Source organism: Meleagris gallopavo, chromosome 5, assembly GCF_000146605.3.
Source record: "Meleagris gallopavo isolate NT-WF06-2002-E0010 breed Aviagen turkey brand Nicholas breeding stock chromosome 5, Turkey_5.1, whole genome shotgun sequence".
NCBI classification, from domain to species: domain Eukaryota; kingdom Metazoa; phylum Chordata; class Aves; order Galliformes; family Phasianidae; genus Meleagris; species Meleagris gallopavo.
The window spans coordinates 12449048-12463704 of NC_015015.2; the positions used below are offsets into that span (position 1 = coordinate 12449048).

The following is a 14657-nucleotide window of genomic DNA, read 5'->3' on the forward strand; positions in this document are numbered from 1 at the left end:
GTGTTTTGTTTTAGAATGCTCATGTGAAACGATCCCCAAACCTCAGTGCAAACTGGTATGGAATCTTTCTTACCTGTCAGAATTCTTTTATAATTTTCTCATGGAATCAATCAGTATTTTATTAAAAGTTAAATGTGGAATGCTGTGTCATTCTCTTTTATCAAAATTGTTTTACTAGAAGCTAGATCACTTTTTAAGAAGTCAGGTTTAAATATCCTGCAGAATAAAATGACTATTTGACACTGATTTTTCTTCAGATTTTTTATTGCCTATGGCCCCTGAGTATCTATGCAATGGAACTACTTTCATGCTTTTGAAGACATAATTTTGTTCTTCAGTTGTCGTACAGTGCATCATGTTTTGTTAATCTTATTTGTCATTGTGACAGATAGTCAAGTCAGTACACGCTTATCTGTAGCACGTACTCAAATAATTGACTCACCAGTGTTTTTTAAGTTGTATTCCACCGTGACTTGTTTTCCATTACAAAAGTGCTTATTAGCACTATTGGGTTAGGTTCTCAGTCAATATCAGATGTTTTATCCAGAAAACAATGCTGCAAAGGGAATAATTAATAAAAAATCTAATTTGAAACTCTCTGGATACTGTACGTAGATTTTATTGAGGATTTCTAGTTAGTAAACTTCAAAAGGCTTTGCAAATGATGTTGTTGTTAGTACTTCATCTTATAGATGAAGAAACTTAAGCACAAGGTATTACAAGGTATTAGGAAAGTCTTGATTTTCATCTATGTAAACCAGTAAAAAAGTACAGCCGGACAAGCATAATACTACTTGTATCTGTTAAGTTAATCCATGCAAAAATAAACTCCATATTGCTTGGAGAGTTCTGTATAAAGGCAAGCTACTGGATTTTTTTTTGTCTTTAATGTTTCCTGTACTGGCACTGATAACGGCTCCTATTTTTCAGATGTAAAATAAAAATAACAAATACAGTATTTGCTTTTCATTACTAAATTAAATATCACTATGGAAGAGCAAAGTGAATTCCAAAGTAGTTACTGGGTGTCAAGAGATACTGCTACTTGAATCCCAGAGGAAAGGTGTCTAAAGTAAAAAGATAAGATGAGCAAACTGTCATTCCACTTCTCTTTTTTCTGCTTTTATATCCATAGGGACAGAAACTTCAGATAGATGAACAGTTTCAGAACAGTTCAGAAAATATATGTAACTGTGTTAAATACAAATGTGGTAAGTCCAGAAATAATCTAATTCAAAGAAATACCCTTTCAAGTGTAAAATAAAATTAGTAGTTATAAATTGGATGTTTGAGCTTTGAACGTGGTACATAGGAGGAAAGAATTGACTGACATAATTCACAAATAGCAGGAAAGGGCAAGAGAACAGGATCACTCACTAAATACTTGGTTGATTATAGCCTGTCCTTGGATTCTGTTAGTTCCTGTAGCAAAGTCTGTGCACAGAAATAGTAGGCAGAATTTGGGAAATGTTGGGTGGTGTTCACTGAGCAGTCTGTGCATTAATGAGCTGGATGGAGAACTCCAGCAAGAAACTAAAATCCATACTTGATGTCTAGGAGTAGCCCCATTAGCCCATTATGAGGTTACTCAGGAACTGGTTAGATACGCTTACGTGTTGTATGTGAACAAGGAGATAGTTTTCAGTGCCATGCAGAGCTCATCTGGGAGCATGCCCAGTAGTGCCAGAGAAAACTAATTCTGTGGGGCACGCAGCTGGATGACAGTTGAGATTGTCTTTGCATAGATTTCTGCAACAAAGATACTTCTGAGCTAATTGTGCTCTATTGCCTCCATAATCAATGGGGAGAAATAGACATTTATCAGGCACAATTCTTCTTACCATAAAGTAGAATTAAAGCCAGTTGAAGTCTCCACTGTTAATTTTGTGGTGCTGCTGAGAAAATGTTAAATTCATGAGGAGTTATGTTTGAAGTAATTTGGCAACTGTAGTGAAACATTAGGCTATTATTATTAGCAGTTTAGATTTGAAAATCTCTCCCATAATTCTTGAAGAGGTAGAGTAGCTTTTTCCATGCCTATTATACTCTTTGAAGCTTTTTAATTTAATGTTTTGATATCAAGATAATTGTACTGAGTTTGCTGGTGGTTTTTATTTTTTTCCGTGTGTGTTTTTTCTTGTAGTGAGAGACAAAGTTTGCCTGAGTAATGAGAGAGGTGTGCTGCTGCCTGGACAGACAATTGTGGAACACAGTCTAGATGGCATTTGCCATATTTCTTACTGTACAAATGTGATTGATCCTTCCACTAAATACTACAGAATAAACACTTCTTCAGTAGCCTGTGCTGTCAAGTGCAAAGCTGTAAGAAATTCAGATTTTAGACATGTATATTGTGACTGGTGTTCTTAATTACTATTTTTTCTTGAGTAGATTATAGTCATGAGAACAAGATGGAAAAAGTAACTATGAGACCCTCCTCCCCTCAATGATTTACTACCTATCTTGGATAGAAGTTTATTGAAATCTCTCTCCTTTCTCTGTTTTCCCAGAATATAGATAATCTGTTGATGCTGTCTTTGTTTCTGTATGTTGAATGTCATAAATTCATAAAGTGTTTTATTATGTGATTTACTCTCTCCATAAATTACCCATTTGATGGGTAATAAATACCATAAATGGATAAAATACAGGTGCCTGGCTGAGGCACAGAACGGATACAATTAAGTCATTAATAACCGTACTATTGCTCCCCTTTAGAAAGACAAGAGGACCTTATTTGATCTTAATTTTCTTAAAACTGCAATTGTATTTAGGGAGAGTTGAGCACTAGCCCAATGGAGAGATGGCTTGAAGGTTTGGACAGATTTATTCTCACTGAGAATAAAGAAGGTGACAAGTTCTGTTACCATCTCATGCATTTGAACGAGCTACTGCAGAGACCCAATGCTCAGCAAGGTCCCATATAGAGTAGCAATCGACTAAGGGACTAACAGCATACTGCCACTGTGCATCTTTAGCTTTAGCTATGTTGTACAGGCACAAATTGCCCGACATAGCAGCCATTAGGTCAGTAAGAACTGGGAAGAGAATAATCAGAAGAATTTTAAATGTGATGAAAGCTACATTTAATTTGGAAATGATATCTTGGTGGGTTTTTTTTTTTTTTACAAACCTATGATACATAACCATGGGAATATTATATGGATTACTTTTTAAATTATGTTTTTGTTTGTTGTCTAATGTGTAAAAGTTAAAACTTCAATGGCTGTTAATGTAAGTTGTCAGACTAACATTTAAAAATTATAGAAAACCAGTTAATTCTCTGAGCTGGAGCTTCTCCTCATTTTTGTTAATATTGGTGGTATTTTATATTTTATAAAAGGTTCCTGAACATACAGAGCATACAAACACAAGCTGTGTGCTTTTGAAAGTTATTTAAAAACTGTCCCTAAAATAAAATACCCCTAAAAAATCTGCCCATTATTTTAATAAAATGTCAAGTTGCACAGTGGTTTCATACAAGGGATAATCTGTTTATTTTGGCAGAATCAAGTCTATCAACCTCCAAAGGATTTAACAACTTGCTGTGGTAGCTGTAAGAACATATCATGTCTCCACACTTTCAACAACGGCACAGTTTCCAATTTTAAGGTAAGTTTATAAATCCCTCAAAGTATTCAGAAGTAAAGAAAAAAGTCAGATAATGCTATACATGCGTTCCCAAATAAATTGTGCAAAGAAGAGGTACTTTTGGCTAAATGCTAGGAATAATTTTGCATTTACTCAACATTATTTTTTGGAGTGTCAATCATATAGCTGTCTACAAGGATTAAGGGATTTTGATACATTGGAGAATAATAGCTTGACTATTTTAGAACCTGCTTACATGATTTAATAGACTTTAACAGAACTTTAAGGTACATCTAAATCATATTTTGCTCTATTACTTTTGTTTCAGACAAGGTTGGATTCAGTGGAGTTGTATAATAAATATTTTTAGTACTGTTTTTGCTGAGTTGCTGAGTATAGATTCTGTCTTACCATTTTTAACAGCCTGGTACTACTTGGATTTCAAACTGCATGAGATATGAATGCTTAAATACAGCAATTGGATCGGTTCTGGTTGCATCTTCAGTTGGCTGCCCACCCTTTAATGAAACCGAATGTGTAAAGGTCAGTGCTTAATACGTTGCTTACATTCCACCTATGATTCATGATTTCATGAAAAGATTAACATTGACAAAAGATTCTCTGACCTCAAGACGGGAGACATTTGTAAGTTCTTGCAATGCTGCAGTTTTGTCCAGATATTTGAAGATGAAAAACTCTAACTATACATGTATAGCATGCCACCAGACTCCCCATTTACACAGCTGGAGATGCCACATTCTCAGAAGATATTTTCTCTTCTCCTGGAGGTTTGTAACATCAAACTAGTTTTTCATGCAGCTGTCTGAACTTGGATGATTTTCTGGGTTAAATAACTTTATAACTGACTTCATGTGTAGCAATTTGCTTTATCACAGTGGTAAGCGTTGAAGAAAAGGAAAGATTGTCAAAATATCATTAAAATTTTCAACATTCAGACATAAGGCTTTTTGGGCTAGATTTGCAGGGGAAGCAACAATTCTTTTACTTTGCGAAATTATTTTAGACTAAGTGCCAGCAAACGTATGCAGGGAACAACTCCATTTCAAACACATTTACATGGTACACAAGCAGGGAGTAGTCCTAGAATAAGTAGATGTTTATAGTTCTTTCTTACTGATAACAATGGATTGGTTCTTCAGAGAGAGTCTTTTGCCCACGTAAGGTTATAAAGATATAATGGTAAATTTGTAGAGCTTTCCTAATAAAGATTTTCCTAATAGTGAGGACATGCAGATATATGTGAACAAATGTTCAAAAAAATTGACTTTTTTTTCCCTGTCATGTTTCTTGATCAGGTTGGAGGCTATGTTGTACCATTCTTGGAAGGATGTTGCAAAACATGTAAGTGATTAATGAAACTCACAAATTTCCACTCATTGAGACTCACGAGACTGTCTGATCTGTTGTTACTTTAGAAATATGTTTGATTCTTTACTGCCTGGAAGCTTGATTCTGATCTCAAAAGATGTGCTCTTCCCAACCTCATTTATGTGAATACTAATGAAGCTAGTGCAGTTAAACCAGAAAAAAGTGGTTTAGCACTGAAGGATTTACTCCAGTGACACAGACTATGGCTGGCCAAGTCTCTAAATTTGCTATCTTGAGTACTTTCTTCTTCTCATGTAAAACTCTTAAAAATAATAATTACTGCATCTAATGCTACTGTATTTTGGAATGTGCCTTAAAAAATGCTTCAGCTACACTCACATCTTTATATCTGGCTAAAAAAAAAAGAATTGATCTATGCTGTTTGTAAGTTAACTCTGTAAATACCTAACTAGTTGTAATATAGTCCTGGATTCTGTTAATAGACACATTTCAAAAGCTTTCAAGCAATGTCTTTTAAAATAACTTAGAAAAAAAAACACCCTTACCTGATACCAAGATCTGTTTTGATGTCTATGAGAGCTAGTAAAGGGGTTCTGGAAAAAGTAAAATAATTCTTTACAGAAAGCTTTCTAAATTTGATAATTCTCAACTACAAATCATGGCCTAAGTACCCTTTTTCTTCATATCCTGGTACGTAAATATACGTAACTGGGGCTCATTCACTGCATGAGCCAAACACCTGACCTGTAGAATTTAAGTTCTAATACTTGAAGTTACAACCTTAAAAGCAGTGTAAAAGGATATTTGTTTTACTGGACTGTATTATATTATCTTTTTAAAAACTACAAAATTCTCACTCTATTTGCGTAAGTGGGTAGAACATTGACCTAAGAGCTAAGGATAGGAGATAAACTGTGGGAGAGAGTTGGAGAAATGTATAAGTATTTCCTACTGGTTGGGATAGGACTTGATCGTGACTACCAGATATGACATCATATTCAGAGTTACTGCAATGAGATATATGTTGTGAGTCAGGACACACTTTTTCAATTTCATTTATTACGTATTACATGCTGTGGTACAGAGCTTCTTGAAATTATAGATGTGCTTTTTTTTTCTGCTCCCAATCACTGGAAGGCAATAGTACTACATCTTCATGATGTAGATCATGAAGATGAAAGATTCATCTTTCATTGTAATGGACCTGTGCTTTAAGCACTTGTTCCAAGTTCTTTAGCTGACTCTCGATTGGCTCTTTGAGATCAGTTTTTGAGATTATCTGACATTACTGTTCAATGCCTTACTAGCCAGACAAGCCAATTTCTGAACAAAATACTTATTAACGCAGCTAAAAATCTATTAAGCTGATTCTGATTTTCAGCAAGGCAGAAGATACTACTAATATATTTAAGAGGGATCATAACCACACTCTTAAATAATTAAGACAAAATAAACTTTTTAATGTGGGGCAGAATAGAAAATTAGTGGTTAATAGAAAATTAACCACTTAAAAATAGCCATTGACTTTGGAGATTTGCATTTACAAGTATATTCATGTTGTTGATTTCACAGCTGTTTATAGATAGCATGGCCAGTGAATCATGTAGTTAAGTCTGACTCAGAACAAATCTGGCATGAGAGCTATCAGTCAATTGTTATTGTGTGAGACATTTTATGAGAAGGGTTATCAGCATGCCATTTTCTTTTGAAATACTTTATGATTAGAAATCGTTGTGATGTTTGCTTTCATTTTAAAAAATGAAGTCCTCTGTGTAAGCCTCAAGAGTTCCACAAAAATCCAAAGAGTTTTTTTTACCAACATGGCTAGAAAAAAATATATATACTATTTCTTTCTTGCAGTCCCAGAGAACAACTTAAATCTGGGATACCAGATAGTCTTAGTTATACTGACATAGATCAGAAATAACTTTTTTTTAAGATATCTGGGTTTGAATCAGTTAAACAAATAAAAGTAATAGATCCACGATGTAATGCAGCATTCTTAGCAGTATGTTTGAATTGTTCCTGGTTTTGACATTATGTGTTGCAAGTAATATACAGACTTTGTAATGTTGAATTCCTTTCTCAACTGTGTTGAAATCTAATAGCTTCAAACTGTTTCATATTGATAGGGAATCCTTTATAACATATAAGCTGTTCAACGTGTAATATTCTTACCAGGTTCTTCCGTGTCAATGTTCCTCCCATTCCCTGTTAGCCCAGTCACTCCTACAGCCTATGCTAGCTGTAATAAAGGTACATTTTCCTGAAATTAGTAGAATCAACCCAAACAGCATCATTGTTGATTTCCAACAATGTACTCCCTGATAGGAGCATCAGGCCTTATGTTATCCAGTTATACCAAAAGCTGCAGTGTAGTAGAGCTGCTTATGGTTCAGAATGGCTCCCATTGTGTTTTGGTTTTGTTTTTCACTTTGCACTGCGTGGGCAGTGCATTGTTGTTAGCCAACAATATACTGTTGGTAGTAAGCACTCGCGTAGTCTTTAGCTTGCTGCATGTGTAAATTATTGTCTTTGAAAAACGTACGCTAATTCCATTACGTGTACAGTGCTGTAGAACATAGACACTAATGGCTTTGCTTGTTAAAGTTAGTTTAATAAATAACTTTTTTGCATATGCTGTTTCATATAGCTTTGCCTACAGTGGCATATTCAGTAGAAGTATTTCATTTCTTTCTCTGCCGTAGTAGGGGCAGTTTACTGAAAATAGCAAGCCTGTGCTTACTCCATGAAAATTGGAGATCTTATTTGTTGTGTTTAATAGATAACTTCTGGAGTTGTAACGTGGTATGAATGCAGTTAGCTTGGCATTTATTTTGTGAAAACATCTCTCCGTATTTCTGTAAGAAAAACAATGTTGACTGTAATTTTGTTCATTGCTGAGCGACACATGTTTCATTAAACTACGGTCCTGACTCTAGGAATACTACATTGAAGTCTATATTACTCCTTTATGTTGACATCACTTTAAATGACAAAGCTGTTGAATCAACTCGAAAAGAAGGAAGGAGTTTTGACCATAAAGAACATGAAAAAGAAATTCATTAACACAGCCCATTTAAGAAAATTTTCACATGTTTTGAAAGGCTCTACAGAGAAAAGTATACCATATTTAGAGCTCATTAAAAGCCACTGGACATTAAAATACATACATGGAAATACTTTATATATTTATGTGAAATGTGATGCAGTTCTGCTGTAGCCCAGATGAAGTCATAGCCACAGCTGCACTGATTTCTGCATCCTACACACCGTGTGTAATGTAAGAGAAGAAAGTACATGAAAAAGACTGAGAAACATAAAACAATGGTGAGTTTTTTATATTCAAAAGTATTTTTTCTTCTTTTCTCAATTTCTTTTTTACCTAAGGAAATATAATTCAAATAGTTAAGCACTAGCAGCTATTTCTGATTGTAGATGTTAATTTCCTAACAGGAAAGTTCATTGCTGTCCTTTCTTTCAGATTCTAGAAACTTATGCTATGCCTAGAGTCGTAGCGAGTCCTCAAGTTCTTATGTTGTTTGAAAAGTGGAGAAAAAAAAGAAAAATACACTCCCAAAAATTCACAAAAAAATATTTCTCTTTTGGAAGCAGTTTAACCTGATTTGACAGTGATTAGAGTAGGAAACTGGATGTTGGGCATAAAGATGCAATAAAACTCTGTCACACTTTAGTATTAGACATTGGTAAGACCAACGAGTCTTTAATTGTCCTTGCTTTTCTGGAGCTAACACCTTTGGTTTGCTTGGCTGAGAGAAAATGCAGTTTTCTAAGTAGAGAGATGTGGGAGTGCATCATGCTGTGTAAAATATGTTAAACTGTGGAAGCTTTTATAGTGGAATGAACTATTTGTTTTTCTTGCAGATCTTCAATGTGATGTGATTTCTTCAATATAGAGAGGATCACCTTGAGAAAATACTGTGCTTTCTGATTTCAGACAACTGAATTCTAGACTGAACTTTGTTGCTTTTCTTCAAAATGCCCAGGATTCTCTCCTTAAGTCAAGTTTAACTGCTTTTATTTCATTTCTTAATTTCTTTATATCTTTTTTTATTTCATCACATACTTTGTAAACACTTTTGTGAGATAAAATGTGAACAGACTGCAAATGAAAATGTAAATAAAATATTTAATTTATTCATCTATGTTCTTTTTCTTATTTAAAAAGATATACAGAATCCCCCCCGCCCGCTCCCTCTGCTGAGCCCTGATTACTTGCAGATCCTGGTTTTATGTTCATTTTAAAACTTATTAATATCGCTGGAATTTGGTTATTACTATTAAGATTTGATTTATTTAATAGAAAATGCAGTTTATGCATCTTGAAAAAGCCATCTCACATGAGTAATTGATCAGCTTTACAAAATTTTGTGAAAGACAGCATAGACTTACTCTGTAAAAGGCTTCTGAATGAAGAATAAAACTTTCAGAGATACTGGAGATACTGGAGATACAAGGAGATGTATTTTAATGAGTGAACGAGAATGTTTTAAAAGCAGTGACTTCAATGCAAAGTATAGCTAATGTTGCAAGAGCTTTTGTAGAGATGTACTGGGTATATTCTTTGCCTGTTGACACCATAACGCATTCAGGAATGTTCTTATCTCTGAAATGTTAAGAAGTTTGAGCTCATATTTTTTCAATCAATGCCCATTTTGCAGGTAAGGAAGATGGAAAATTCTGTAAAAAGGTGACTGTTAGGATGACTATCCGCAAGAATGACTGCAGGAGTAATACACCAGTAAGTAAATAAATATTAAAAATTATTTTAATATGATGATAGTAAGAAAAATAGCGTGAAAGAAAACAAAAATCTCACGGTGCTACTGTCTGCATCTCTCTGTATCACAGAGATGGAACTTTGTGTTTCCTTACTTTATCAGCAATTATCTTCCCAATTACGAAGAAAAATGAGGATGTCTCTCCTGCTTTTGAACACTTCTAGGCTGAAGTTAATTTAGTGCAAATCCTAGCTCTCATTTTACCCACAATGCAATTAGTAGGGTACAATGCAGTTAACTTTAATATAACAGACACTTGCCAGTGATACACTGCAGTTGAAACTACTGCAGATGTGTTTAATTTTCCATCTGTCCTGGGAAAGTGTTTCAATGCCATCTTAAATGCCAACAAAGAAAGGAATCTTGGCTCCTGAAGTTCATCTTTAGACAGCAGCATGAGCATATTGTGATATATATAGGAAGAACGAGGCGCTATCCGTATGTCTACTGAATGATTTATGGTTGGAAGACACCAACCTCTTGCTGGGCAGTAAGGCAATGAGAGCAGTAACAAGAGTGCAGACGTCTTGTGTGAGATGTGTAAGAGCACCTGAAAAAGCTGTAATAGAAGAGTATTGCATAACAGCTGTAACCTCCAAAGTGACACTGAGTACATTTTGCAGACTGAACTGTTGTACAGCCAGAAAATTTCGTCTCAGTGTTAAGAAATGCATCAAACAGCAATGCAAAACCTGCTTACTGAACTTGAAAAAATTACGAGTTTTGGTGTCTTTTTCTGTCACAGGGTGTCCTATGGTTGTAACATAGTGACAATTGTTGGCTTTTTCGTTATATTCCTGCTTACTGCTGCCAGCATATTAACACCACATGAGTATACTGCTGAAATTAATACTGTAGGAAGTTGTTGGGAACATTCAGTGCCATGTTCAAGCCACGGTTGCTATGAATACTTTTAAATTTAAAACTGAAGTTGTTTCTTTGTGTGTATTAATAGCCAAAACCTGCTGTTACTGAAATCAACAGGAAAGTTATCATTAAGCTCAATGAGATGAAAGTTGAGACATATCTAGGCAACACGCTTTAGTGTTTATTTATTATTCAAGTGCAGTGGAATTCCATAAGAGGATAAAATAAATTCCTTCTTTTTCATTGCTTTGCAGTTGGTTTGGGGTGCCTAATTTCTTTGGACTTTTTTGTTTAGGAACATTATTTCCTAATTGCTTAATTTTGTTGATATTCTTTACAATTTTTACCAGGTGAACATTGTTTCATGTGATGGAAAGTGCCCGTCCGCAAGTATATATAACTACAACATCAACACATATGCAAGATTCTGCAAATGCTGCAGGGAGCTTGGACTACAGAGACGAACTGTGCAATTGTATTGCACTAGTAATTCAACCTGGGTCAGCTATTCAATCCAAGAGCCTACAGACTGTTCTTGCCAGTGGTCTTAAGAATAAATAAATACAAGGAAAGTAAACAGTCCAGCTGCTGCTAGCATAAGATAATTTGAATGTCTGTAAAAAATTTACCAGCTTAATGTTAAAAGATAAAGGAACAAAAATATTTTTGGACTTTCCTCTATTTCTAAAGAATGGGTTTGCATCATTTGTGTTTGGATTTGTCTTCACTTCACAGGCATTATTTTAAGAGTTCTTGTAATATGTGCCAACTTAAAAGGTGATTTATATTTGAAACACCTCAAGGGAAAGAACACCACCTATTTTGTTCTCTGAGGCTGACCCAGTGTTCTGAGGCACCCATTCCTGTATTAAGTCATTGATACATGGGTGTATCTAGCAGCAGTCTACTATTTTGAATGCATTGCAATGCTGCAAATACATTCAGTATCTACTAAGAAAAAATGTTTGGACAATATGAGAATTTTTCAGTTCAAATAATCTTCCTAATGAAAATTAGAGTATGAATGGGAAATGAAGATACAGATATTATTTTTTAATCAGGGAAAAATTCTTGCTATTAATAACAGTATGTAATATTCCCTGGTAATAATTTCAATATTTTGTAGTGCATTTTATATTGTAGTAAAAAGTAGTATGGCCAACATGCAATGTATAGCACAGACAGACTGTTTTAGGTTAGTCATCAGTAGTAACGTTTTCTTTTATCTAAACAATATGACATAAACTGAAAATACAGAGATTGAACAAATAAAAACAATTTTACATTCATTTACATAGCTAATACTTTAAATGAAAATAGGCATCTTATAAAACATTTACAATATTTCTTTAACAGAATGTACTGTGTTTTACACCAATATTAAAGATGTGAAAATTCATTAGGAAATTAAAAAGTAGGATTATTAGTCTGTCTAAAAGAAAAATGTAAGTAGAAATACTTTGTCATCAATATATGTCAAGTGTTTGATATTGAAAATGTACAATTATAAGACTTGGAATTTCAAAAGCAATTCTGTTGATGAATTTGAACAATTAACATTTTGTTGTAACAAACTACTCTTTTTTTTTTTTTCCTCTAAGCTAATGTTATTGACCTGTTCCTGACTAATTCCTGACTAATGCCACCAAGATGCTGCAAAAATTTAGTTGTTTTAGTTTTGTAGATCAAGCAGTAGATAGCACAGTGATATGCTTAAAATTAGAAAATATAAAAATGGATCTCAGCATAACTTGTTAGAAAGCTGCTTGTGTAGTTAATCCAAAGAAAAATGGGTTGTCAAAACCAGCTGTGAACAGTTTTGATATTAATTTTTATACTGTACATTTCATTCTTACAATATCTAATAAACAACAAGGAGTCTTATTTTGTTACAATTAATTTTGCTGTTGTTGAAGTACCTTACTATGTGATTCAACATGCGATGTTTACTGATTTGTTTTTCAGCAGTGCATATGCTTCAGAAAACTACAAACTGAGGAGAAGGAAAATGCTGTTTATGGGATGCTGGGCCAAGTCTTCAGTTGCCTATAATTCAAAATTGCGAAGATGAACTTCAGCCACTCTTTATACCAACTGGCAGATGTCATCTTAGAGGGTAGGAATTAAAAGAAAGCTGCTTCTTTTGCTCTCAAGCAAGGCATTTCTCAGTGCAAAGTGCCAACCACCAAAATAAGAGACTGAACAAAACAGGAATTAGTCTAACCAACATGCTTCCATGGGCCCTTCTCTTACTGCTCAAGCTAACGGTAAAGTGCTTGTTGCTTCCAGCACAAGGCAGTTACTTTGAAAGGCATTTGAGAGGCAGACATTTCTCTGCTGCTTTTAAGAGCAAGTAAATACTGGCTTGTATCAGCAAAAGTAGGAAGTAGAGCGTGGTGTCCAGAAACCATAACCAAACACTGATTTGTTTCCACTTCAGGAATGAAATAATTAACATTGTGTTAAGTCCCTACATCTGGATTTGTAAACATTAGGCTTATGCTGAGAGAAACAGGAGGAAGATCCATACTGCTTATGGCATGACAAAGGAAGCCCCTTTACCCCTTGATTAGCGTTAAATTCCTTCACAGATGCTTAGCCTGTCTGTCTGTGGTTAGTTCAAAGCAATCCAAACCCTTCACGTGTATTTACCTTACTTGGTGTTTGCACAAAGCAACTCAGCTGGAAAAAGATTTGACTTTATTTGTACTTCAGTAAAGGCAACCCTAACTGAGCAAGGAGTTTATCTGACCCTCACTATATTGCCTTTTGGTTATGTAGATTAAGTAGCCAAGGTAGGCAGCATTGAAGCTGTGCTCTTGAAGATAAATGCATTCTACCATAATGGTGTTAACTCCTGTTTTTTAGTAGTGCAGGAGGGCCCCAGCACCCTGAGGACTGGGCTGCCTCAGCTGTGTGCAACTGCTTAGCTGTGTCAGGAAGGGTGTGAGAAGTTCCACCTGCATCTCCTGGGCTCTCAATGCAAAAGGTGCCCTGCTTTCCAGGCTAACCACACCTGCCACTTCTGGCTGCCTTGCTTCTGGGAGCCATATGTTGGTACTAAGTAGTTCTCCAGTGAGGGGCACAGTACCTCAGAAGTTAACAAACAAACCAGAATTTGGGTGCTACTTCTGAAGATACTGGGTTATTTTGGAGGGCCACTTCAGCTAGGACAGGAGTGGAGTTGAAGGCTAGAGCATAACATGCTGCCATGGGGAAGGAAGGAAAGTTTAACCAGCATAAAGCAGGAGAACATGTTTGTGTTGCTCTTGTGGACTCACTACATTTCTGAAAGATGGGCACTGGTGGTCACAGCCTGGAAGGGGTTAAGGTGCAGTCCGAGGCAGGTGAGGGAGCTGAGGCTGATGAGCTACAGCTGGATCCTCTTTGTGTCCCCACAGAAAGGCTGGAGATAAGTAGGTGCTATGGGGGTGAAGCAAAAGGAGCATGGTGAGTGGTCTATAAGGTTGTGGTGAGTTTTGTTTTCCTAAGTTGATCTTTATTTTTAGGATTGAGGATGGGGGGGACTCCTGGGTTTTAAAACTGAGGAGAGGAATGTGGCCTGTGGGGCTTTCCTCAGGCCTGCCCCTGTGGATAGGTATTGAAAACATGACCTTTTTTGTTAGGAAAGCTGAATTCAGTGGTGAAAGCAATAGGGAAATAAGTACAAATGCTGTTGGTGTAGCAATCTATTTGCTTTTAAAGCTGTACTGAATTTTAGTAGCTTGCTGGTGTAGCCTACCAGGTTCTTAAATCTGCTGGATGGTGGTGGGAGAGAGGTTTACCTAGTTTCTGCAAATCTGCACCTATGGTAATTGCAATAGGAAGGTAAAGTTGCCAGCTGCTAATGCCTTCTGGTTTTCTTGTAGTTGTCTTTAAGGCAGCCTGCAGAAGCGGACTTCAGGAGTCAGATTAATCAGATTGCATAAATAAATGGCTTATCAGGCTTCTGGCAGGTGTGACAGGGTGCACTGTGAAGTTGTTTCTCCTGAACAAACAAAACCAAATCTAGATTTTGAAACATCCTCCTTAGAAACTGGCAACAAA

The 14657-nt window shown here is 35.6% G+C and overlaps 1 protein-coding gene across 1 annotated transcript in view; it reads left to right on the plus strand.

The window, feature by feature from the left end:
* LOC100548900 (otogelin-like) overlaps positions 1-14060 on the plus strand; it is a 36866-nt gene extending 22806 nt beyond the window's left edge. Inside the window, exons 17-24 of the mRNA XM_010711107.2 lie at positions 15-55; positions 1136-1211; positions 2144-2322; positions 3508-3612; positions 4015-4134; positions 4908-4953; positions 9624-9703; positions 10961-14060. Of these exons, the coding sequence (XP_010709409.1) occupies positions 15-55; positions 1136-1211; positions 2144-2322; positions 3508-3612; positions 4015-4134; positions 4908-4953; positions 9624-9703; positions 10961-11161 (848 nt within the window). The 3' untranslated portion in view covers positions 11162-14060. The remainder of the gene's footprint in view (positions 1-14; positions 56-1135; positions 1212-2143; positions 2323-3507; positions 3613-4014; positions 4135-4907; positions 4954-9623; positions 9704-10960) is intronic.
* The last annotated feature ends 597 nt before the right edge of the window (positions 14061-14657 follow it).